Source organism: Simochromis diagramma, unplaced genomic scaffold, assembly GCF_900408965.1.
Source record: "Simochromis diagramma unplaced genomic scaffold, fSimDia1.1 OVJJ01000516.1, whole genome shotgun sequence".
Taxonomy (NCBI): domain Eukaryota; kingdom Metazoa; phylum Chordata; class Actinopteri; order Cichliformes; family Cichlidae; genus Simochromis; species Simochromis diagramma.
The window spans coordinates 1,154,237-1,180,531 of NW_024386938.1; the positions used below are offsets into that span (position 1 = coordinate 1,154,237).

The window sequence follows — 26,295 nt, forward strand, 5'->3', positions numbered from 1 at the left end:
AAGGCTTTTAAATTAACTTTGGGTTCATCCCATAGGGTGTATATAAACGATGGATGTGAACTCCATAGGTTTGTAATCCCTAATATTACTGTTTCCTGTCATGTTGGCTTTTGGAGCCAGAGACGAGTACATGTGGATACAGGGCAGAGTGCTACGATGTCGGCTAGTGCCAGCATGCTAGGTCACCTTTAGCGATGACCAATCTGGTGCAATGGAAAGATGCTAGTTTTTCAAGTTTCAGGTAAAACACTGATTAAATGCTACAATTTTACTCAATAAGAGTGAAGCAAAAACTTCGTAGATGCTGTGTACCACAAATTAAGGCAGATATTTGTCATATAATTATATTAAAATACCCTAAACAGAAAAAAACACCAATGAACCTGAGTTATTGGAGCAACAAGCTGTGCCCTAGTAGTATTTAAATGAAACCCTCTGTACAGTTGGTATGAGATGGGAAACTCTCCATAGATACAAAAATAATTGTTCGTGTTAGACTATGAGTGTGATTGTATGGCTATAAATTCGGGCATCTAAACATGGGAGCCAACGGACTCATTTTTTGGAGCCAGCCTCCAGTGGTCACTCCAGGAATTGCAGTTTTTGGCACTTGCCTCAAGCTTACAAATAGCTTAAACAGTCCAAGTACAAACAAACAGTTTGCCGTTCTTAAACCCACTTCTTTATATTAGATGTATTTTATGTCTTTTCTCTTTTTGAGCCTTTTTAATTGACTTTACAATAACAGATTGTAGTTCACAGTTTTTCAGCCTCCAGCAGTTTCAGAGAAGTTTTGCCTCTGAAGCTAGAATAAACTCAGAATTGAATCAGCTGGTGAGCAGCAATTTTCTGTGGTGCTGTATTCTTTAATATTCCATGTAGGTTTACACTGCAGGTGCGGTCTTTCCCTCAGGCAGGTCTTGGTTGGTAAAATACAGGTAGCACCTATTGCTGAGAAGGAAAACTTGTTGTTCGCTCTTATTAATAAAGCTTGTTTGAATGCATGTGTGTCAGTAAGCATAGCAAAGAGATACACATAAAACATTAGAGAAATCTGTTTGTGTCGTGTGTCTGAAACACAGTAAGCGATATATTGGATTTTAAATCACCAAATACTGGTATCGGCCCTTAAGTGATGCCAAAGATCCTGACAAAGTTTCCAAATGTGATCTTTTGAAAGTGAGACTGCTCTCTCAAAAGATCACTATATTCAAATCTCTAAGATGCCAGCGGCTTTGTTAGAATAGCAGTATTCAGCACTCCAAGTATGACAGAGAGTTGGTCCATCTTATATAACGGTAGCTCGGTGAATGTGGAGTCCTGAGCTGTTTACGGCTGGGTGACTTCACATTATACACACACACATGCAGACTAGGCATGGACAGTAGTAGTCGTGACAGTTTTTTAAAACATGTGGTTTCACATTTGGAAAATCTGTATATAGGGCTGTGCGATATGACCAAAATCCTATATCCTGATATAAGACATCTATCGTCCGATAACGATATGAATCACAAAAATGTAACATTTTCTGTAAATTCTGTTAATCTCGGGCAGCTCGACCTGCGTGAAGTGTTTCCAGCTGCGCGTCCTTTACCCGGAGTCGAGTGTTTTAACCGATGCATGAAACGATACATTTTTAGACATAAGTTGTAACGGCTGCCGTTTTCTTTGTATTCATCACACGGCTCGCTGTGGGGAAAAGCCTGTTCTAACGTTTGAGTCTAAGGTTTATTTTTTAGCACCTGGCGGCTCTTTTTTACTTCTCATCCGTAAATAATCTGCTCTTTCACGTGATTCAGTTGATTTTGAAAAGTCTCAACAGGATCTTGAGCTTTATTGTGAAAGGTTTATGTGGAACATAAACAAGCGGACACGCGATGGTGTTACCGTCGTTGTTGCTAACGACAATGCATAAAAATAGGCGCTTGTTCGTCCGTAGTGTGGTTATATTAAATATAAGTGAAAGAGAACTTTAATAAATGAATATAGCCACTACAGTGACATCAGAACCATGAACAAATATTGCTGTAAACAGTTTATTTTGCGACACCACGAAACAAACGATAGCGTGAAATGAAACGATAGACGTTTTTATATCGTCATCCGATATATATCGTTATATCGAACAGCCGTATCTGTATATGTTTTTCTCTAAAGAGCTTTAGCCTTCCTGCAAGCACATCTGCAAGCCACTTTGCAACCCACCTCCAGGTGGAGGTGGGTTGACAACTTTCATGCAGTTTTTGTCTTAGTCATATCGTTTGTCCTTGATACCTGCTCTGTTTTGTGCTCGGATGTTGCTCCTCCTTTCCCAGAACTGTTTTGACTACAGTAGTCCTGACTGTAGTAGCCCTTTATGTAGTCTGACAGTAAAAATGCTGAATTATTAATGCCTCATCATGTGTCGCTATGAGTGTAGACTCTGCTGAACCGACTTATTTTTCATTGTCACTTTCCTGAATGCTGTTGGAGATCTTTAATGTTGTTTTCAAATAGCTTTTCCCCCCAATATTCATTATGACAAATTTTCAGCCCAAATTCTGGACACAAAAGGCCTCAGTTCACTCACAATTTTGCTGCTGATGCTCAACATACTAGCAAGAAGACAGGCCAACCAATTTGTTTAGATGTAAATGGAAAAACACATTTATTCTTTTTTCTTTTTTTGCATGCATGTTGAAGAAAAACTGCTCTTTTGATTTCTTCCATTTTTGGTTAATAGTCCTGTAAATCGTGATCCATGAGTTAAAGCAGTAGACATGTGGCAGTACAAGCGTTAAGTGTTTGGTGGTTCCTTTTTTTGTTACCTTTCCAAATCCCCTAGCATGCTAGCATGTTCATCTAGCTATGACATTCTCGTATGACATGCCTGGTAACAAATCCAAGAGTTGCTTTTTGTGTGTTTCTGTTTCATAGTCTTCCTCTTTATCCAGTGAAAAATGTGGCAAATTTGGTTACCTATTGTACCTTAAAATCCTGTAGTTACTTGTTTTTGTTAAACATGGATAGAATCACGAATATACTATAAACTGACAGCAGATGTGTTCTGATCATTTCCAGTCCTGTATTCGGGGTTTCATTGTTTGATGGGACCTCATAGGTGAACCTTTACCCTTTAAAAGCATTGCATGGTCTTTTCTTTTGGAGCACTTGGGCTTGTTCACCATTTAAATTAATTTTTTTTAAGTCTACTTGTGTAGATAGTAACCTCAACATTCCTGAGTCTAGTTGATGTAAATGTCAACAACTGAAGATGCTCACAACTGGCTTTTTCAGCACATTGTTGTTCGGTCATCAAGTAAGAAATCCGATTTTGTGTTTTTAAACAGCTTATGGAGCTAACGTTAGCTTAATCGACAAGCTAGCTGTAATAAAGAAACTAGAGCTTGAGGCAACGGGTCTCCAGCTAATAAGAAAGCAGTATATAGCAGGCCCCCAAAAAGTTGGTTCTGTTCATCTGGACTAAAGTTTTAAAAAAAATGTAAAACGGATGAACAGAATAACTTTCCTGACCTGGATGACTGAGCGCGCGTCAAGATATATCCAGATGGCGTTTTCCTATAACTTTGGTCTGTCTCAAAGACTTTGTTCTTTTATGGGGAGAAGCCGGTGATTGTTCAGTGTTTATCAGGAAAGTTTAAAAAAGTGAGCTTTATGTGTTTTCTCTGGCCTCTTTGAACTTTTTGAACTTCACCATACTTTAGTATTTATGTAAGTTAGCGGAAATATATCAGGTTTTATTGTCCACACACACACACACACACACACACACACACACACACACACACACACACACACAGGATGTACATTGTGCCTTTGAAAGCTCCTGTATTTAAAAAAAAAAAGTGAATTCCTGCATTTAAGTGGCCAGAAATAGCCTGTTAGGAAATCAATGTTCCTCTCCCAGTGGTGCTGGGAGCTGTCTCCCCTACAATAGAGGGACTGTCCTGTTTCCTGCACCCTAGAGGGGGTGTGCGTGTGTGTTTGTGGAAAGAGCAAAAATGTGAGAGAGAAAGAAGGGAGCGTGCAAGCTCATCCTTGCTGTGCCTCAGTTCTGCACCATCAGCTAATAAGAGACATAAAAACAAAGGGCAGAAAATGAAAAATAATGAGGTTGAAAGTAGCAGTTGTGCTTGTAGATTTAGTGCAGTATTAAACTTGTATGCATGCGTGTGGATGTGCGTGTGTGTGCCTGCATGTGCTGCACCCCTGCAGCTGAGCTACACCCCGCCACAGCATGCATGGATCTGCATCTGTTATTTCAAGCCAGTAATTGTGCATCTGTGTGTGTTTACAATGAACTTGACCTAAATCTGGACGTAGCCACAGTGCCATCGCCACAATAGTTGGTTTGAATTCTCCTGTTGGGAAGACTCATGTTGTGTGTTTTGAAACCAGATGTGATGAGTGTGCGATGGACTAACCGGCTGAGAGGAACTGTGTTCCTCGGCTAGCAACTTGTGACTGTCAGGTTTTAAGCCTCTAAGCATTTCCTGATTTATCCCCTGTGATTGACTGTGATTGTGACAAAAATACACAAAATGAACTCAGTGGTTTGTTCAGTGTGGCTTGAAACCAGTGAATGGGCCCACAAAGTTCACACCATATCAAGACTTTTTGCCAGCCAAGGAGTCGCCCCCTGCTGGCCCTTAAAAATAATGCAAGTTTAAGGTACTCCCTCATTGTCTCTGCAACATGAGGATCGTTCCACTCATTAGTAAAACCCTGAACATAATTATAATAACTCATAACCGAGCCTGGTTTCATGCTGTATAGTTCATATCCTCAGTATTATCTGTACTTTATATGCCATGAGCAGGAGAGGTCTGACATTCCAGTCTATGCTGCACACTTTTCCAAGTCGTGCTTGGTTATCTCCTGCACAGATTTAATGCACAGTCCTTATTGCAGCTACACCGTGTGGATTCAAATGTGCTGTGTTGAAATGTAAAAAAAGTCAGAAGCCAAGATCCTGCATCTCATGCTGAACATAACATCCAGTTCTGCTGATTTCCAACTTCTCATGTTTATTTTTGGACTCTATGAGAGTAGCTTTGCATGAGTCACCATTTAAAATAATCCTTATTTGTTTTATAGTGGGACCTGGGAGCCTTTATAGTTCATCCTCTGTCTGAAACAAGCAGTTTTGGCTTTTTAAGGCCGTCCTCTCTTAAAGGCATCTTTCTTCTCATTGGCTACCCATTGTGACTTCAGAGTGACGTCTTTTATATGTCATTTTTGGGCGTCCAATCTTGGTCCACTGGAGGGGTTGTCGTGGACGTCTTATACATTTAAGACGTTGTTTTTATGCTGCTTCTCTAGATTCTGTAGTCCCGTGGTTCCAACATGTCCTCCACCCTCTGGAAACATGATAAACAGTTACATGTGAAGGATGTCTGCAGACCCATATGGAAAAGATATATATAAATCTTATAAAGTTTGTATCTGTCTTGTGTGAAACTTGTATGAAAAGCATACAAGAGTGAAAACAGATATAAGATCCCTTGAAAAATTATATAAATTAAACTTGTATGTTTTGGATACTAAAACAATATATGAAAGTAATGAGAAAGTGGCCACTTTCATGAGTAAATCATATATAAGTTTTTACTGTTTCTTTTCCATATGGGGAGTGACAAGCAGACATCTCCAAGATTATATCAACAAAGCCTGTCGAGCAGATAGTCCAGTTCATACATTCACACTTGCACAAACGTCTCCTACTTTCCTACTTCTGTCTCACCCACGTTCACTTACAAAGCTACAATAAAACAGGATACTTGGAAAAATGAACCATATATGATGCAAATGCTCTATAAAACTTATTAAACACATTGTACCCATTTTAAAGGGAAACACTTTAACTGTTTTTATTTTACATCTTTTCTAATATTTCAACACATTTACTGAGTGGCAGTTAAATCGTGCTTGTTTAAAAATAATCTGTACTCATGTGTATCATGTTGATAACAACAATGTTGATGTTGGCAAATAAAAAAATACATTTATTAGTTATGTAAATTCCCTGCACCTGTCATAGATGTTCATGTGACGTCCAAAACAAATGACCCAGTCCAAAGTTCAAAGGTTGAACATCATATGGACATCCAAGTCGTGGTTGGACGTCCAAATTGTGGACCTCTTTTGGACGTCATACAGATCCAGAATTGGTCATGGACCCAATATAGATGAAATCTGCACGTCTAGCTGACGTCCAGTGTTTAGTGGGTGATATTAAGATATCTGCCCTTCTGGACATCACACAGACCACAGAGTAAAAGTTTATATTCCCAGTAAGTTGGGAGAAAATAACTTTCGGTAATGTGACTTGATCTGGAAAACATTTTCACATCTTTTTTGTGGGTTTTGAATCTAAGCGTATTGTCTCATTACCTAAATTCACACACATGAGCGAGCATGCTCTGAATGGTGTAAATATTTAGAATGACAGACACGTAGGGTGCTGTCACCATGGGGGGCTGGACTCGAAGTAATGGCACTCTTTCATGCAAACAGCAGGCGAGGAAATGTGATGGCAGTTTGACTCATAATGAGATCTTTGCTTCCGTTTGGTGGAAATGAGTGAGGGGAAAAGTGGAAAATGCTGTTTCTGGCTTCAGGAATGAATGAACCGTTCCTCTAGAGCACGATATTGTTGCAATCATAAACGTTAAATATTGCTCATAACAAGGTCCTGATGGGCTTTTGCTATCATATTTGAGGGCTGCAAAAATCCACTCATGCTCCCTCTTTTTGTCTTTCAGAGCTCCTCGGGTCTGCAAAGAAAGTGAATGTCAACTTCCAGGATACAGATGGGTGAGTTACCCTCCTTTTCTTCTTCCATATATCATGTCTCCATCCCATCTGTACCCATCCCAGGCCAGCTTCTCCCCCTCCTTTCTCCTGCTTAACAGCATCCCCAAGCAGCATTATCATAGTGCTTTTACTTCTCTCTTTACAGTATTAAAAGCTGGGGGATTAGCCCATATACCACTCAGCTCAGAATGTCGTGTTTATTTATGCGTGTGAGAGTATTAAAGGCATGATATTAGGTATTACATCTAAGCACTTTCACCTCTTTGCTCCCATTTTGTCATTGAAAGCATCGCGTGCGCCCAGTACGCGGCTACGGGCCCGTCGGCTCTCATTGGGGAGCCGCCACTTGAAATCCACCAGACGATGGTAAAACAAAACTGCAAACAGAACTGTGGCCCACTTCCATGCAATCTGGTGTGTTATGTAACGGAACAATTTGGAGAGACAGACTTTTGTTTCTTTGACAAAAGGCTGGGGAAACATAAAAAGGGATTCTCAATGTGAAAAATCAGGTGATTTGTTGTCTGCAGGCTACAACTGGCGAGAAATCAAAGTGAGTGGCAGCTCACACAGACAGGTGGAGGAAAGGAGGGCCAAAATAAAGTCAGGGCCGTCATTAAACAGGCTGTGGAGACGACTTACATCACTTTAACGCAATGTAGTGGAAATGCAGTGCAATGATGTTGTTGTTTTTCCCCGTGTTTCACATATGGATCATATTGCAGTCTGAAGGTTAACGCTAAACTCATCGTGCAGTTTATTTTCAGTCGTCCTTGGTTGGTTTGTGGCTGTTTCTCCTGCGAGTATTTCAAAGAGAAATGAAGCCGTGGCTGATCTGGGATTCTGGCTCAGCATAAAGTGACAGAAGTGAAGTCTGTTTCAAAAATGCTTCTCATCGTTTTCATAAACTTAATGGTATTTCTTTCATTTGATTTTATAGACCTGATATTACATGTTTGATCTTTAAGTTTATTTTAGCGTCAGTGTGTAAAAGGTGCTTTAGAGTAATGACAACTTAATGTGTTAAAAATTGAAAGTTAAATAGATAAAACTGATAAAATTTCACTTCAATCAAAAGTCAGGGTTCTCCTGGGAACACATAAAACTTTAAAAGTGATTTTATGCTCTATGTCTCACCACAGTTTAATACCAGAGGTCTACAGAGAGGTCTGGTACCTGTTTGCATCCTGATATGATTTGTAAAACTCTACAAACATGGTTTTAGTTTGTCATTATGGGTTATTGTTCTGAAGTTGAAGGGAAAAGAATCCAGAGTTGCTACATTTTAACCTCCAGCTCCATACATCTTCATCTTTGTCTGTAATAGAGTAGCTTTGCATGATTAGTTGTCCGAAATAATCCCCTTGTATCTTCCAATAGGTCTTGGTGTCCCTCAGAGACCATGCAGTTTTAGTTCCATTCCCTGTAAGCTATCTCTCTTCTGATTGGCTGTCCCTTGCAACCAAAACATTTATTTTAATTTGAATAGTGGGTGGAGCTTCTGTGCTCGCAGCCAGAGTTGTATGCCTGAGGTGACCGTATTGGGGATGTGGGCTGAGCTTTTGGCTCATTTGTACCTGCAATGATCCCTTGATTTAATGGTCATGTTTAATATGAAATCCACCACGGTTTATATACCTTGATGTCATATACAGTAGTGGTCCCCAGGCCCCGGACTGGTACCGGGCCGTGAGTCATTTGGTACCGGGCCGCAAGAGTTGAGGCTCGGGTGTGAAATTTATGGTTTTCAGGGTTTTCATCCCGTGTTGTAGTTGTGTGTCTTATTTTGAAATAAATATTTACGTGTTACCATAGCGACCAGAGAGCATTAAGGGGCAGAGAGGAGGATGTTACTCTCAATGTTGTTGGCGCATTTCAGGAGGACGCTGCTAATAAAGTTACACAATTACACCGTGGATTCGTGTTTATTATTACATGTACAATATACCACAGTTTTTGTCTTGGTCGTATCTTTTTTTGTGTTTTATTTATCTGCGACATCTTAAAGGCCGGTCCGTGAAATATTGTCTGACATTAAACCGGTCTGTGGCACAAAAAGGGTTGGGGACCGCTGATATACGGGATCACATTTATGGTGCAGTAGCCTGTAAACAGCAGAGGGCTTAGATTCTGCATCAAATGCTACCAATTTCAGGGCTCTTGCAGGCTTCTTAAACCCTTCAGCAGACTGTTTCAGACTGTTCTCGCTTCATCCGGTCATTCAGTGATGACGTGGCGAATCCTACTTCCGGGCCTAAAGTAGTCTGCGTTTAATATGGCTTTTGTGTTGTTAACATGTTTAATGTTTTGTATTTTCTTCTATTTAATCTCAAAAAGCTCCTAAAACAGTCAGTGATCACTGTTGACCTCCCTCGGCTTTTATTACCGCTAATCATTTATTTAAGCTCAGTTTTTAAAACCTTAGGATGTAACTACAGCCCAGCCCATGCAGCAGTATATGAATGACTAACCTCGTATTGTGGATGGATTATCTCAGTTGTTCTCCTGACTGAAGTTTGGTCCTTTTACAGCATCCTGCCATGCGATTACATTTGTTCCTGACCACCGAGAACACTCAGGTTAACTTTTATCGAGTGGAAAAAAAGTTAGCTTGTTTATATTATGCTAACATAGCTGTGTCGCTAGCGGTCACATAGCACATCATTATATAGCAGCTAGCCCAACTTCAGTAACCCTACAAACGTCACTGCTGTTTAGTTTTCTGTCTTCATTTATGCTGGAAGTGATAACAGAGCTGTACGTTTTAATTTGTTTCCAAAACCCCGCAGTCAGGACATGCTATATTGTATTTAGATAGAAGCTAGCGAGCTAACTTCCTGCTAACTTCTAACTCCGTTAAATGTCATAAATTCCGTTTTCATGGATGCCTGGATGTTAAACTCAATTGTTACACCTGGTAGAGCAGAACGCTGATCATTTTATTAAAGATGAAAGACTTTAGACAGTTTTTCAACTCTCAGTAATGCCATAGTGATCGTTTGATATATGGACCTGCAGCGGAGTTTAGGCCCAGACACGGCTAGTGACGTCAGACTGAACAATCGGATAGTGTCAAGAATGCTATGGAGCAAGACAAACTGCATTTAGGCACTCATCTAGAAGAAATTCTCCAGACCTTCCTAGGCAGAACAGATTATGAGAGAACTATTTTTCTTCATCCAGATCAGTCATAGGACAGAGGGTGTTTCGTACTGTTCAGGCTGTGCAGCCCCTTGAGGCAAGCCTGTGATCTGACATATTGAGCTATACAAATAAAGCTGACTTGACCCGTCACCTTTTATAAACATGCCAAAGGACCTATCCAACAATGACATGTACATTGCAGTGAAATAACTAAAACCATGCAAAAATAAAAAGGAAACAACATTTTTATCAGATATATCTGTGCAGTTGTCTTATAAAAATCACTTATACTCAAGTTTTCCATTCAAGCCTGGTTATGTGAAACAAAATACTGACTTTAACTAGTTTGATTACAATGAATTTTCTCCTGTACGTTTGTTACATGAGTACAATGTAAAATGCTGAATTTAATGGAATATGGTTAAATGAAAATTACTTGATTAATATACATTCAGTTTATAACAAGCACATTTTCCTTAAAGATTAGCTGCATGAATAAATAAACCATTGCTTTAAGGCAGACATTCGTCAAACGAGTGTCCCAAACGGCATACTGTAAATCCCCTGCTAGCACCTTTTTGCACTTCACAACAATCAATGATGGTAAAAAAAAACACAGCGTCATCTGAAACACACTTCCAAGAAAACAACAAAGGAGAGACGTTATGATATTCTTTCTATGTCTTCTCTTTGTTGTGTTACAGTTATGTTTGAGTTGGGTTTAATGAGGGTTGTAAAGGATTGTGCGGAGGTGGAAATGCAGGCTGCAGGTGCTTGTTATTGGGCCGTCAGAATGCGACGGCCATGAAACGATCAGTAAATCAACTTTAAATTCTCCCGGTGACTCACTTCACCCTCATTCACATGCTAGCTCTCTATTCCTCCTTTCTAATATGCACCCTCGCCTATGAATCATATCCAACAATTCTTGTGTTACTAACAGAACCACAAAAAAACGTAGCCGACCCCTGATGGGAATCAAGAAATTGATAGAAAATTAGCCAAGCGAGCGAGGCTGCTGCAGGAGTGTCTTCGATGTGCATTCTTTCAGATGCATGAACTGCTAACTAAAGTTAGGTTATATCTCTCAGTGCATCCCAACATGTGTTACTCTTGGTGGAAATGACAGTAGGTGGAACACTTGCATGGATCTAGATAATTCTGGACTGTATTTGAGAGCCACTTAGTCATTTTTAAATAAAACATTACTTCCTAAACCAAAACAGGAAACTACATTTTTACATTGAGCCCTACTCCCTGTGATTAACACTCTTCTCATAGAGCTGAAAGGATTGTACTACCAGAAAGCAACATTGCAGAGATTGAGGATAGCTAAGTACCCTGGAATCCCACAGGCAAATGGTAATCAGGAAGAGGCCGCTGGGAAAGCTGCAACCACCAAATGCCGACAGGGTGTAAGGGAATGCCTGAAGAGTCTGTTGAATGGGAAGAACAAGATTAGGACAATTAGCACCTATGCCCTGCTGGTGGTTAGATACCCGCTGGGATGAAAGGGTGGCCAAAGGAGGAGATGGACCAATGACATCAAGACAAGGAAGCACCTGACCATGCATGGAGGGTTTTATTCCAAGTCCAGCATCCTGAGACTGTAGCGGAAGGAAGGAGGCCAAAGACTGGTGAGTGTCACAACCACTATCCAACATAAAACAATAAAGGTCCATGTGTACATCAGGAAGATGGCCATAAGTGATTGTGTGCTTCGTGAATACTTCAGGCAGCAGAAACCAGAGGAAAGAGAGGAGTAAGAAGGGGAGCCATCATGGAAGAAATGCATGGAATAGCAGCTGATATCGATAAATAATATCAGCGGCTGGACTGAAAGACAGCACAGAAGCACTAATCACAGCAGCACAGGAACAAGCTCCTAGCACAAGATCCATAGAGGCTGGGTTCTGTCTGTGCAAGCGCAGGCTGTGTAAAGATGCCCCTGAGACAACCCAGCACATAACAGCAGGGTGCAAGATGCCAGCAGGCAGGGCATACATGGAACGCCATAACCAAGTGACCGGCATAGTGTACAGGAACATCTGCGCCGAGTATGGCCTGGAAGTCCCGAGGTCAAACTGGGAGACGCTCCCCAGGGTGGTCAAGAATGACTGATCTAAGATCCTGTGAAATTTCCAGATATATATGGACAAACTAGTGATTGCTAACTAGCTAGAGAACATCTGAGCACTCAGGGCAGTGACCCCCAACCTTGGCAAGTGGCTCCAGCAGATTCCAGGAACGACATCTGAGATCTCTGTCCAGAAGATTGCTGTCCTTGGAAGGGTGCAGGACCCTCTTGGTCCCAGCCCTTTGGTCGACGACCTGAGCTCGAACGATAAAGACTGGTCCGCATGGTGAGTGGGGAATTAACCTTCATGTATCCAGAGTACGTGGACCGATCGACCTTCTTATTTAAGTGATCTCTTGGGTATTTGTATTCTTGTACCATTTCCACCATGCCCATGACCTTGTGGAAAGAGGAGCAGTAGGAGTCCTGAATCTGTGGAGTCCAACAGCAACCTAATTTTGCTTGTGGTTACATTTTTCCCCAAATGGCTCCAACGCCTGACCAACCAGTAAGTAAGACCACCCACAAGAGAGGCAGGGACTAACTGACCCACGTTAAACTCATGGACTGAACCTACACACAATGGACAACTGTACCCTCAAACACACAATAATAACATGGACTGAACCACCACTCACAACCACCAGCACTTTATATAGCCTCTGTAGAAACTATCTACACCCTCACTTATCTTAACTGCACTACTGTATAGCTCTGTGTAAATAATCTATTCTGTACATTCGATAATCTTAATCCTACAACTGTTTACAACTTGATAGTTCCCATTTCTGTATAGCTGTATATCTCAGATTCTGTAAAGTTATTTATTTCATATTCTGTATAGTTTTTCATATTATATCCTGTTCATAGCCTGTACATAGCTGTACTCACTACAGCCTGTACATACTTATAGTTATAGAATATTCACAACATACTCATACCGCGTACATTATAACATACCATAATAGACCCATTTCTGTAATATACTCACATATCTATATTATTGCTAATATATATTGTAATATATCTATATCACTAAAGCACTTCTGGATGGATGCAAACTGCATTTCGTTGCCCTGTACCTGTGCATGTGCAATGACAATAAAGTTGAATTCTATTCTATTCTATTCTAACTTCTGAATACCAAAACTATGTGGTTTAAACAGTGGATCTCCAAGCATTTTTTCCTCTGTGTTCCACTCCTCTGGATTAGTTCTGGGCTGGAATCGTTTGCACATTGCAACTATAACCCAGCTCATTTTTGACTGATGCTGTAACAGAATCGCTTTGACTTCGCTGTACTTGTTTTAATTGATGTACACGACACGCTGCTCTGAAAACTGGTACTTAGTGAAATTAAATTCATCAGCATGTACTACTGTAAAAGAAAAATAAATTAAACAGTTTAGCTCAAAAGACAAAGTGGACAAAAATGTAAATGCATGAGTGAACTTTAATTAAGTTAGAATGCAAGTATAAATATCAGCATTTGTACCAGGAGTTCCCACGAATCCTGAGCGCTCTTGTTTTTGCTTCTCCTTCCACGGTGGTCCGTCTTTTTTCCGTCAGTCTGGCTCACTCACTGTCACTTCATCCATGATTGTCTACTTAATGCAGCAGGAAACAAGAGAAGATAGAAATGCAAATTCCTTGGAGCTCGACTCATGCCAGCTTCAGCTGGTGAGGATGATTTAAACTGAGCTAAAAAAGACTGCGAAGCGTGCGAAACACAGTGGCCTCTGCAAAGATAAAGATGAAGAGTAATCCTTGCAGAGCAGCGTTCCCACTCTGAGTGAAACTAAACAGTTTAATCTAATTAGTGTGTTTACTGTTATTGCCTGTTTGCCCCCTAATTCCTCTCACAGTAATGGTACGGGTGATGGTAACACGGCTGGTATGAGGCGCAAATAACTCATGAATATTGTTTCTGAGAGAAATGTATGGGTCAGGATAAATATTGCACGTAATGAGTCTGCATAAACTGATTCACTTTAGATTCATTTGCTCCTCTTGGCAGCGGCTCGAAGACTCCTAATGAACTGCAAAAGAAGAAAGAAGAAGCTCGTGTCATAGCTGGCAACTTTCATCGTCAGTGCATGTGTACAAAACAACGTTTCCAGAGTGAAAATGGAGGCTGGTGTTGCACTGTGATTACAAACAGCAGGAATCTATAAAAAAATGCTCGTTTGGTTATATTTAGATATTTTGAAAACGGAGGAAATGAGAAATTAGAGCAAAGGCTTTTCACATGTGTACGATTGACACAAGCGACCTGACAACAACAAACCACTTACCGAGGATGAAGATTCCTCTTTATAAAGCCTGACAAGGAGATGTCCACTGAGACATGAGAGGACATTACAGAAGAGCTGCCATTATGTATTCACTGTAGTGGGTGTGAATGTGCACGCGTAGAGGTTTGCTGTTGGAAAGTATCACAGAGGACGGAGGCTTTTCTGGAAATAAACACACTGAACATGCTACTTAAAGATATAAGGCCTAAAAACGCTACGATGAATTGGCTTTATTTACTTGGAGCTGGAACTAGAACAAGTCAAATCAATACAAATGATTTAACCAAAAAGAGGTTAAATAATTTTATATGGAAGGACGAGCGCAGTATGCACCACCGGCAGGCAGAGGTGGCACCTTTGGTGCAAAAATACTATTTTATACTTGTCAAACTGTTGTCTTTGGCATATTTAAAGCTTCATACAACGCGGTTAACAAATGACAACGTTTCACAGGTTAGAATTAAACGTCAATCATATTGATTTAACTTGTGTAATACTCTTGATATTTATAACTGAGTGATCTGTATATATTAGTGCTGTTTCTTAAATTTGTAAACTGGTATATATGTATTATTTAATTAGTTTAATCTGTTACTGTTACTGTCTTGGAGCAACTGTAACCCACATGTTAGGCAAGCTCCTCCTTTATTTCATTTTCACCTTGGTTGTCAAAGTCAGGTTAAACATCTGAGACGTGGTTAACAGGTAATCACATGCACTCAGTGTCACAGGGGGTGGTTTCACTGATAAAAGAGGAGAATTGGGTTGGGTGGGTTTGCAGGATATCTAGAGCGAGCGGCCAGGTGAGTGTCCGGTGGAGAAGCTGGGCCGTGGATCACAGAAGACACAGGTAGACGGTCAGGTGAAGAATGGCGGCTCGAGCTGGTCCTTAAATACTGGCTCCGATGGTGATGATGATGATGATGACCTGCAGGTAAGATGAGCAAGAGCAGGAAAAAGGAACTCCACCTAAGGAGGGAAACACCTGGATTTAGAGGCAGGAATGGAAAAACATTCCCCACGAAGTAGCAGCCAGCCTGGACCATGACCGACAAGAGCTAATAATTTCTCTGTACATAAAAAGGTAGGCTCGAAGGCAATTAAATGAATAGACTGTGTGTGTGTGTTTAAGGAGGTAACCTACAGTGAGAGTTAGTAAAACTAAAGGTTTAACATGTCGAGCTTGTTTGGACATGTACACATAAACTAAGCACACGAGCAAACAGAGTTTATTTGTACAGGACTGGTTATTTAGAGAATAGCAGCTCTTTTCAGGTCAGGTCCATGGTGAACTGTACCACATTGGGAAGCAGCCACATGTTTTTCTCCCCTACTTTTAACTGGGTTGTGACCTAACCAGTGTGTGTGTGTGACTGTCATCTGTCAGCTAAGCCTGCTGCAATATTAATAGCCCACAGTGGGCCCACAACAGCACAGGTCCACTGGAAATTCTTCTCAGTCCTTGTAATTATGACAACGACAACGATTTCATTGCCCACAGCAGGCAGAGGAGCTGTTATAGAAGCAGCTCGTTGCCCAGTGGCTCGTTATTGTAGCTGCTGGTGGTTTTAGATTATTTGTGAATCTTCAGGAGCTGAAAATGAAGTAATCAGAGTATTAAAACAGCACATTCTTCTATTGAGAGGGATCACTATCTGTGTATATGCTGAGCAATGACATTCTTACTTTGAGGACAACACACAAACAATAAATGCAATAAATAACTAAACTAAAAGAATAAAAAGCATAAATAAACAAAGCCGGTATTATGTACAGAAGGGTGTGCGCGGTGCGTTTAATGGCCTGAAAAAAGTAGGAGAAACTAAAGGACCCACACTTTCTGTACAGGCAACGTGACAGACATTGATTAGCAGACAACAGAGACACAGGACGGCGTGATATGTGAGCCAGGAGCTGGCAACAACACACGCACACACATTAACAGGTTTACATGCGGTTTGTCATAGACGCAGCTCGTCTGAACTGCGCGCCAGCAGACGGGAGAGACGAGTGACGAGACAGACTGGCGTCCTTCCTTTCTTCTCTCTCCTCAGTCCAGTGTGTGATTGTTGGAGCGGCGTGCTTCTCGGGAAAGCTTGACAGGCATAAGAAATGTCTCATTACTGAAAATGGGTCAAGCCATGTGGCTTTACAGTGTGTGTGTGTGTGTGTGTGTGTGTGTCTGTGTGTGTGTCTGTGTGTGTGTGTGTGTGTGTGTGTGTGTGTGTGTGTGTGTGTGTGTGTGTGTGTGTGTGTGTGTGTGTGTCTGTGTGTGTGTCTGTGTGTGTGTCTGTGTGTGTGTGTGTGTGTGTGTGTGACAGGTGAAAAGGGCCGGTACAAGGCTCGCAGCAAAACTGCATGAACAGACTGTGTGTGCTTACAGGGCAGAGGAGTTATAAAGCTGATTTGGAGTAGAGGCATAAAAATGAAGAAGGAGGGAAAGAGACGCGTTCGTGAGGCTCATAGGAGAAAAATAAATAAACAGGCAGCAGGTGAAAACCCGAGATATTAAAGTGGCCTCCCTGGTGTCTGACATGGATGTAGGATATGGATTCAAGAACAGCGCGCAGTGTTGTCTTTGAGAGCGGGTTGTGGCTTGTGTTGTATTTGTCTTTAGCTGCTAGTGTTTTAAAGGGGCACTCCAGCAGGATTTAGCCGTGTGGTAAATATAGAGCTGCAAACACATTACAAAATGTCAGTGTTGTATTTGGAGAGCATGTTTGGAGCCAGACCACACACAGAACTTTATTCAGCGTTGCAGTGACGTTACATCGATATTTTGGACAACCTTTGTCTTTACACATTTACAGACGGAGCATCAGGATCTCAAAACCGCAAAAACCTTTCAAAAGAGAGAGAAGTACGACTTTGTGCTAATCTAAGATAACATATCAGAGAATGCAGAATACATTGAAATGTTTGGAAAGTGTTTGGTATTTCCAAATATCTCCCTTTGTTTCCATGTCTATAAGCACACCATCACTACTCAAAGACAGACAGGTGCCTCCATAGTATGAAGAGTGTAGCATAACTGGCTGCACAGTCGTTGCTGGAGGACTTTGGGGCTCAGGAACTGGAAGCAAAAGATGGAAACAGTGGAGAAAAAGAGTTCAAAGAGATGAGGCAGCGAGGAACACCCTGGAGAGGAAGGATGAGGCTGCAGAGAGACGTCGTATCAGCTGCTGAGAGTGAGACAGACGAGGGTTTGGTTTAAATGAGGAAGAATAACAGGAGAAGCGTATGAATATTTCATGGAAGGTTTTACTAGAGTACTTGCCAAAACCAAGGGCTTCCCTCCCCCTAAACATACACCCCACTGACACAGTCTTGAGACACAGACACACACATTTCCTTCCGGCTCAGCCTATTGCAGCATTATGTAAGACTATCCTTTTTTAACCCTGCAGTTAAACACGAATGGAAGAAGACGAGTCGCTGCGGAGATGCAGAGGATTATGACACAGCTCGTTGTCGATGCACACGCCTCGCACGGCCACATCCAGAAAGCTTGTCTGTAAAAAGATGTGAATTTCCAGTTTTGTCTCCTGTCCTTTGTTCTGTCTACAGACGACTGTCGTCGCTTTGGTTTTTGTGTTATTTCAGTGGTGCTGCTTTCCTTTAGTCCCCAGCTTCAACCTCATAATTTGCATTTACATTTATGATTTCTTTCTGCGACATCATTAAATGCGATACACCCACAAACAAATCTCCAACTACGAGACGAGTTCTTGTGGAGGAAGATGTAAGAGTGACAGACGTGTGCACAAACCTGTAGACAGAAAATGTTCCTTTGTTTTCTTTTTGTTTTGTTAATGATTTCACAGGTGCACCTTGTGTGTATTATTATTTGGCCTTTTTAATGGTGATATATTGCATCATTTATCCAGACTGAGGTCAAGGACACCCCATAGAGCCGGGAGAGCTGAAAACACGAGGACCCATTGATTTGTGTTATCAGACAGAGAACGCTGCTTTTACTTTGCTCCTGAACAGAAAAAACAGACACGTTTTAAAAGAAAAGGAGCATCTTTAAAACAAATGAGAGGATGTAGTCTGTTACATAATTACCAGTCAGTGAAGCACCAACTGGAGGTAAAACTCTGGAATCTGGAAATGCTTTATATTGTTATTGGAGTCTCTCTCAGCCCTTTTTATTCACATGTAAGTGCGCATACGTTGCAACTGAAGGGAGATGTGGACGTGCACAAGTTGCTACACGTCAGCTGAATAAAGTGCTATGCAAGTGCTAGAAGCTAACATTGAAGCTACACGAGTGGCTTTGCTGTGCAGATGGATTATTGGCAAATATTAAACCATTCAAATTAATTTTGGGATCACATGATGTGTTAATGTGAATGGTCACACAGACCAACTGTTTATAAATTACCTCTCGAACTCAATTAAAAAATGGAAAAAAAGTTGCTGTAAACGTTGCGTCATTCTGCAAATAACTGTGATAAATGGTTCATATTTAACAGAGATTCACATTTAATTATTACATTTGCACTCAGCAACCCTCCTGTTCTATAGGAATACAACCAAAATACAACCAGCTGGAGGCCAGAGTGTGTGTGGTGGGTCCCGCAGTAGAAATGCTCCTCAGCATGAACCAGTCAAACTCGAATCACAGCCTCTTCACAGGTGCTTCTCGTAAATTCCTGTTTAAAATAGTTTGAATCTTTCACGAGTTAGCTGAAGCTGTCGGATGAATGTGAAGAAACAATCCCTCCGTGTCCAAAACATGTATGATTTCAGCTGCCAGTTATAGTTCAATCAGTTCAGTCTTTTGAGGAAATAGCAAGTGGTTCATCGCACGTCAGAAAACCTGTGAACTCAGCCACTGGTAAAACACCGCCCACTGATGATTTAACAAATCAAGGTTACTAAATGTACTAAACATTTGAAGTAAGCACAAAATAAGGAGGCATTCAAAATATCTCCTTGTGTCTTGTGCACAACGCTGTATGTATTTATATACGTATGAGTCAATCAGATAATGTGCATTCTCAGCTTTCTGTGTGCATGCTCTGATCGGTCACTTCCTGCCAGATTCCTGGTCACCAACACGGTGGTGTCAGACATGTTTAACACCCGCGGTGTAAAACATGCTTAAGCACAGGCTAACGAACGGCTCCGTTCAGGTCACTTTTCTTTGGATCTTTTTTTCTCATGACCTTTTTAGTCCAGTCCAATAAAAGTTAAATATTATTTATTATATTTGTGTGTGTGTTTGAATCTGTGTAAAAATTTCATGTGGCTGCATTTTAACAGGAGACACGCTTTCTACCTCGGCTTCACGATTTGTCACGGTAACTGCAGACGCTCCTCGAGCTCGACTGTGACAGTGTTTGACAGCCAGGAGCAAATCAGGCAGAGGAGCGAGGACACACATGTCACAGCAGATCTGAGTCAGATAGAAGGTGTGCATGTTAGGAAGGCTCAGAAACAGGCTGTTTTATCCCTGCTTTCATTTACGTTGGCCTGTCGTCTCCTCCTCAGACTGGGCTGATACATCAAGGCTGACGTATCGGTCTCATCTGCTTGCTTTTTATCCTTGTGCACAGTCACCGCGTCCTTTCCTTGATGAAATACTTCTCCTCCTGTGACTGTATCCCACCATCTCATCTCTGCTGCTGTGCTGGAGTTTGTAGCTCTGCAGCAGATACAGCTGTAGCCTAATCAGCTGCTATTAAATCTATTTGTCACGCCAAGCCTCGCCGTTTATCAATGACCTGTGTGTGTGTGTGTGTGTGTGTGTGTGTGTGTGTGTGTGTGTGTGTGTGTGTGCTACAGGTTTTCTCCGCTGCATCATGCTGCCCTTAATGGGAACCTGGAGCTCATCTCTCTGCTGCTGGAGTCACAGGCTGCTGTCGACATCAGAGACCAGAAAGGTAAAGAAACACATGATGATGTACTGCAGCTGAGCGTGCGATGGACACGTCCTGTGTTTACGCGCTGTGGGTCTGCAGGTATGCGGCCGCTGCACTACGCAGCCTGGCAGGGGAAGGCAGAGCCCATGAAGATGCTGCTGAAATCGGGTTCGTCTGTCAACGGCCAATCAGACGAAGGACAAATTCCTCTCCACTTGTCAGCACAGCACGGCCACTATGATGTGGTGAGTATCATGTAGTTTTACCAAAGAAGCAAACACTGCACGAGAGCAGCACAGGAGGAAGATGCTAATCTCAATATTATTTGCGTAACATATTGTGGCCATTAGTTATTCTGCACTAGTCAGCTGAGCATGGCCAGCAGGATGTGGTGAGGGAGAGTTTTTTTTTAAAAAGCACCAAAGACATCAGTCTGCACAAACTAACTGAGTGAAGAACAGAGGAGAGAAAAGTCACAGAGGTGAAATAAACGTCAGTTGTTTCGAGGAGCATGTCTACTGCTTTAAATGGGCTGGAGTCACACATGCTTTTTTATATATCGGCACAATTAGCAGTAAATGTAAACAAACTACTAAATCTGTACTTAAGCAGGCTTAGCAGAGAAACAACAGTCAAATATAGCAGATCAAGTGCAGCAGGTAACATGCAGTAGAAAAAAGAAGAGATGTGCGTTTCCTGGCTGCACAGCTGGAGACGCGCTGCTGCTACTTGATTCAATATCTGATTATAGAGGGTAACAAACTGGACTGAAGCTTTAACCTGCAGCCGCGCTCCATGTGGAAGATCAAATACAAAAAGTTACAGAAACTGACTACAGATGAAAAATGAATCATTTGTAATCCAACAAAGCAAACTGAAAGCACTGAAAGCATTCAGGAGACATTTAAAAACACAGACACTAGAGGCTTCAGCCCACAGTATCGTTCTCATTTGTTCATTTTAAGCTGCAAAGAAAGGAAAACATAATGAACTCCTTGCTGTGGTGCAGCCTCGCTCTCAGCATTTACTGAATTCTTCTTTTTTCTTAACAAACATCGTCAGCTGTAAACATTTATAGCCTACGAAGTCAAACTGGCCTGTGTCTGAATGTCAGAAGGCCGTCCCTTTAACAGACCGATGCAGCCTTCAGTGTGTTGAAACCTTTGCACATCTTATTGTTCTGCACACTTGATCCAGTCTAACCAGAGAGCAGAACATTTTTATAGTATTTTTATGCAGCATAATGTAGAATGGAGTCTCTAACATGCGAGGCGTCACATTCTGGGATTGTGCTGTGCCTTCCATCGATGCTGTTTTATGTTTTTGTTCCATTATGAAATCCCGAGGGCGTTACGTAATGGATGAGTTATTTACTGTATTACAAATTAAACGGCTGCAGGGCTGTTGTGCTGCAGGGGACGTGGGCTGGCACGGTTTGTGCCCACTTGGCTCCTCACATGGACGGGTCATTTCACATCAGAGATCAAATGTGATGAAACATTTCCATCCTGATGCGAGTGGTAGTAGGCTGATACTGCTATGTCTCCACTGCAGGGCTCGAACTTTTTTCTTTGGTGCACCAGCACAAAGGTGCACCCAAATTTTTCAACCGCATCGCTTAACACCGCAGCTTTGCATGTTCACGTTTTTTAATTGTTGCCCATACAGACAATATTGATTTGTAAATGATTAACTTACAATCTTGTCAACACAAAGTTGGAGCACATTTCTACAAGAAACATAAGTTGCTGTATTTTTTGGACCATAAGGCGCATTAGAAACAAAACAGTCAGATAAGTCAAACTTCTTCTTGCTTCCTCCACTTCCGTGCATTGATTCATTAATGTTGAATTCTCTCGCAGCTGCTCTATTCCCATGTTCTACTGTGTGACTGATAGAGTTTGAAATCCGCTTTGTAAGCATGTCTCTTAACAGCTGCCATTTTGGGGTCCTGCACGCACAATACGGTAATATTATGTTGAAGCACGGTACATATTACTGTGTTTGGCTCCCGACTACAGTAGCTGTAATGCTCCAACAATCCATGAAGCGGTGCGGCTTCGTAGCTACCAAAGTCGTACTAAAACATTTTTGACAGATCTTTGAGCGCCGTGCTCCACATGAAATCAGTCCACGGTCAGTAAGCGCAACCAGAATTCATACATAAGGCGCACTTTTGAGAAAATGAAAGGACTTTAAGTGCGCCTTATAGTCTGACAAATACGGTGCTGAAAAAGTTCTTGTGCTTAAAGTGCTTCACTGAGCTGAAACTTAAAATATCTCAAGATATATAGGATAAGATGAAAGTCAAAATTAAAAGTGGCTCAAAGTGAACATCTGAGACCATCTCTGATTGGTTTAGACCACGATATGGGCCTGATGTGTGTCTGTTGTTGACCACACAGACTTTCAGAGTTGCAGAGACTTTTTTTTACTTGAACAGCTGGTCGCACCGGTGCGACCTGGGATTTTTTTTAGTCGCGCCATTGAGAAATGTGGTCGCACTCTCGAGCCCTGTGCTGGAAACAAGTTTATGTTGTCATAGAGTTTGTCCTGCAGAGCAGGTCTCAACCCGACTGAGTGCGCCACAAACTTTATTCACAATCGCTGGTAAGACTTCGCCATCATCACAACACCAAACGGGGAAGTATGGTATTCATCCCTGCAGATCATTTACAAAATCTTGGACAATATGTGCTGAAGCAGGTTGAAGCTGTTCGGGCGGCTCCTTGTGAGACACTGATCCTTCCTTTAATTTGCTTTGCAAACGATCTAGTTACCAAGCTGGCGAACGCACCTTTACACTCCTTACTCTTTTGTTCCTGTGGCGTGGATCGAGTAAACGCTCGATGCTACCTTCAGAGCTTTTCAAATTAAGAGTTTTGCTTTGTAGAGGATCATGGGAAATGGTGTTTGTCAGAAGCCTGTTAAAATGTAACTTCTGAAAAAACCCTCAGTATTAAAATTGTTTATTTAAAAAAAGAAAAGCCTACAAAAGTCTGTGTCATAAGGGAAACAGCTCAGTATTGAAAAGCGCTCTGATTCTACGTCTTCATCTCTGTTTTGTGAGAGGCTGTTTTCTCACATTGTGATCCTTGTGATAGACTCGTGCCCTTTTCTGCGCCCTTTGAGCGTATGGATTTTCGTCTCATGTGTCTGTGTGCCCCGTCTCCAGTCTGAGATGCTGCTGCAGCACCAGTCCAACCCGTGCATCGTGGATAACGCAGGGAAAACCCCTCTGGACCTGGCCTGTGAGTTCGGCAGAGTTGGGGTAAGAACCTACGGTTTCAATCAGTATTCGTCAACAAGATTGCAACAATGAGTTGCTTATCTTCTCTTTGTTTATGTGTGTGTAAGGTGGTCCAGTTGTTGCTGTCTAGTAACATGTGCGCTGCTTTGCTGGAGCCCAAAAAAGGAGACACGACCGACCCTAATGGGACGTCTCCGCTGCATCTAGCTGCTAAGAATGGACACATAGACATCATCAGGTACACACACACACACACACACACACATCTAATGATAAACTGGCTTTAAATGTCCTCAGACTGCTGATCAAACAGATGTGTAACACAGCAGGGGAACCGTATAATCCAACACAGGCAAAGAATAATGGAGCAAATGGCAGAGAGTCACTGCTGATGCATCAGTCCTAAATACACTGTAGAGATCTGGAGACAGCTGATGGCACTCCAAATCCACACTGCACTTTATCACGCTAAATATTCAGTCATTATAAGCTCATCTCAGCATGGATCTGTGTTTTATTCATTTATTTTTTTGCAAACGTGCATCGCGGCAAAAAGACTCCCGTTGCCTTGGTGATGGCAGCGTTTAGCACAGAGCCTGAAAAGATCGCCGCTGAATGATGCGCCACGGCGGGTAAACGCACATACGGCAGAGTCCATTAGTTTCTCCGTTCGCTCTCAAATACTTTTGAAGTAACTCAGAGCTGCTGTGTGTGTGTCGGTGCAGACACCGGCTTGCCTGGCGGGGACACACAAAGGCAGGTGGTGAAAGATGAGAAATGAGAGAGAGACCTGCAACTGAGGGAAGATAAGAGAGAGCACGAGGACAGGAGAGAGAGAGGAAGTAAAAGACGAGATGGAGAGAAAAGGAGCTCAAAACAGAGCCAGAGAATAAAGATTGTCATAGTTGATGGAGCACGGTGTGGCTGAAGTGACACTGATAAATGATGCTCATTTGTCATGGCCAGCCATGTGGAAGACAACACGCACACTTACTCAAAGTAAGAGGAAAATTAAACGCGCTTTTGGCAGCTTTTTCATTTTCTTTCTGTCGTTTATTTATTTATTTTTTAATGAACTTTTCTCTGATCCTGTCATTTTATGGGTCAAACTGCTGATTTTCTGTACTCATTGTCGACAAATCCAATTAAAAAGACCAACATTATCAGTGACTGCTGCTACAAACAAGTACAGCCTGTGTGGCCTGATGGACACACAGATTTTTCAATTACCTGCAGCTAAGCTAGAAGCTAACATCAGTGTCCTGATATCATCACACTTACCATGCTGATGTTTAGTAGCTATGTGTGCTATGTGGCCAAACAGATCTGAGTGATCCTCAGTCTTTGCTACTTAAGTTCAGTTTCCCTGTGAGGAAGCACTTGGCGATGGTGGGGATGAAAAACTCCCACCACAGGAAGAATCCCACAGTAGAACCAGGCTCAGGGAGGGGCAGCCGTCTGCTGCTGCAGTCACCATTATAATTAATAAAGACATCAGAGGGTGGACGCTTGTTTCCACCACTGTAAAAAAGATGCCATCCATAAAACAAAATTAGTCTTTAGAGTTACTGTTGCAAATCAGGAAGCTCGATGAATGACATCATGAAATAGGAAGCCAGACCTGAGCTGACCTGAGCAAGGTCAGCTCAGGTCAGCTCAGGTCTGGCTCCCATAGACCGAGATAGCACACCGTGCAGCGCACAGCGGATTCCTCAAGACTATCAGAGCTCTCTGATATTCAACATCTTCATATTTTATATGTTGTATGTAAAAAGTAACCAGTGTATCAAACAGAACGACCTGAACATCTCCTGCTTAAAGTGTGATTCAGCAAAATAACTAAATGGAATTATATTTGGCTCCTTATGTAAACATTGATCAAAAGTATATTTTTCTATTTTTTAATGTTCCTTTGTGCACATGCCCCCACCTTGGAGTCCCCTTGTTCCCGCATGCTTACATGTGCGCATCAGCGTTTTAACACCTCTCCTGATTTTCTCACCTCTCTCTTTTGAAATGATCTTTCTCACGTCACCTTTCCTCGTCGTCTTTTATTATACTATTGAACTTGCCTGTTTTATCCTCTCTCGCTCTCTGTTCCGCCTGGTGCCTCTCCCGGCAGGCTGCTGATCCAGGCTGGCATCGACATAAACAGGCAGACCAAAGCAGGCACTGCCCTGCATGAAGCTGCCCTCTGTGGAAAGACTGAAGCAGTGAGACTCCTGCTGGAGGTGAGTGGAACTACAGCTGCAAAGAGTTGGGTTTGTGTCTCAGTGCACATGCAGAGGTGCAGTAGGTAGCAGCAGGATTGCACTACTGCACATAACTAATCTGGAATCCAGCTCACCTAAAGATTTGCAATCATGTCACCTTTGACCTCTGACCTTTCCTCCATGGTCAATAGATTAAGTTGAAGGTCAAAGTGATAATAATGCTACATAAAGCTATTCAAACTGATGTTTCTGATTTGTTTTGGAAAACACATGATATTTATTAGTAAACATTTAACATAATTTTACTAAATACTGACATGAATGCTGAGTGTGTCCTATATTCACCTAAATAAAAATCAGAAATAATTATGCTCAAAATTATGCCAGCAGGGCAAATAACGAAACGACCGCCTGTATGGTTGATTTGAACACGCCACGAGGTTTCATGCTTAAGTGACTGTGTGTGTTTCGGCACAATAAACTAACCGTGTCATTTAGCTCCCGAGCTGCGAAAAGGTTACCAGCCTTCACCCTGAAGCGTCTTTGGACTGAATTCATCTTTGTTCCCTCGGCCTACATTTGTGTCAACAGATTTAAACGTGATATTGCTCTCTGGCTCTCAGCTGCC

At 41.9% G+C, this 26,295-nt stretch overlaps 1 protein-coding gene across 6 annotated transcripts in view; it reads left to right on the top strand.

Moving 5' to 3' along the window:
* The window catches only part of caskin1 (CASK interacting protein 1), a 113,708-nt gene that overhangs the window by 50,792 nt on the left and 36,621 nt on the right, over positions 1 to 26,295 (top strand). For all 6 annotated transcript variants that reach the window (XM_040037289.1, XM_040037290.1, XM_040037293.1 and 3 more), the window contains exons 2-7: positions 6,768 to 6,819; positions 20,128 to 20,225; positions 20,304 to 20,449; positions 23,380 to 23,475; positions 23,562 to 23,692; positions 25,577 to 25,685. In XM_040037289.1, the coding sequence (XP_039893223.1) occupies positions 6,768 to 6,819; positions 20,128 to 20,225; positions 20,304 to 20,449; positions 23,380 to 23,475; positions 23,562 to 23,692; positions 25,577 to 25,685 (632 nt within the window). The remainder of the gene's footprint in view (positions 1 to 6,767; positions 6,820 to 20,127; positions 20,226 to 20,303; positions 20,450 to 23,379; positions 23,476 to 23,561; positions 23,693 to 25,576; positions 25,686 to 26,295) is intronic.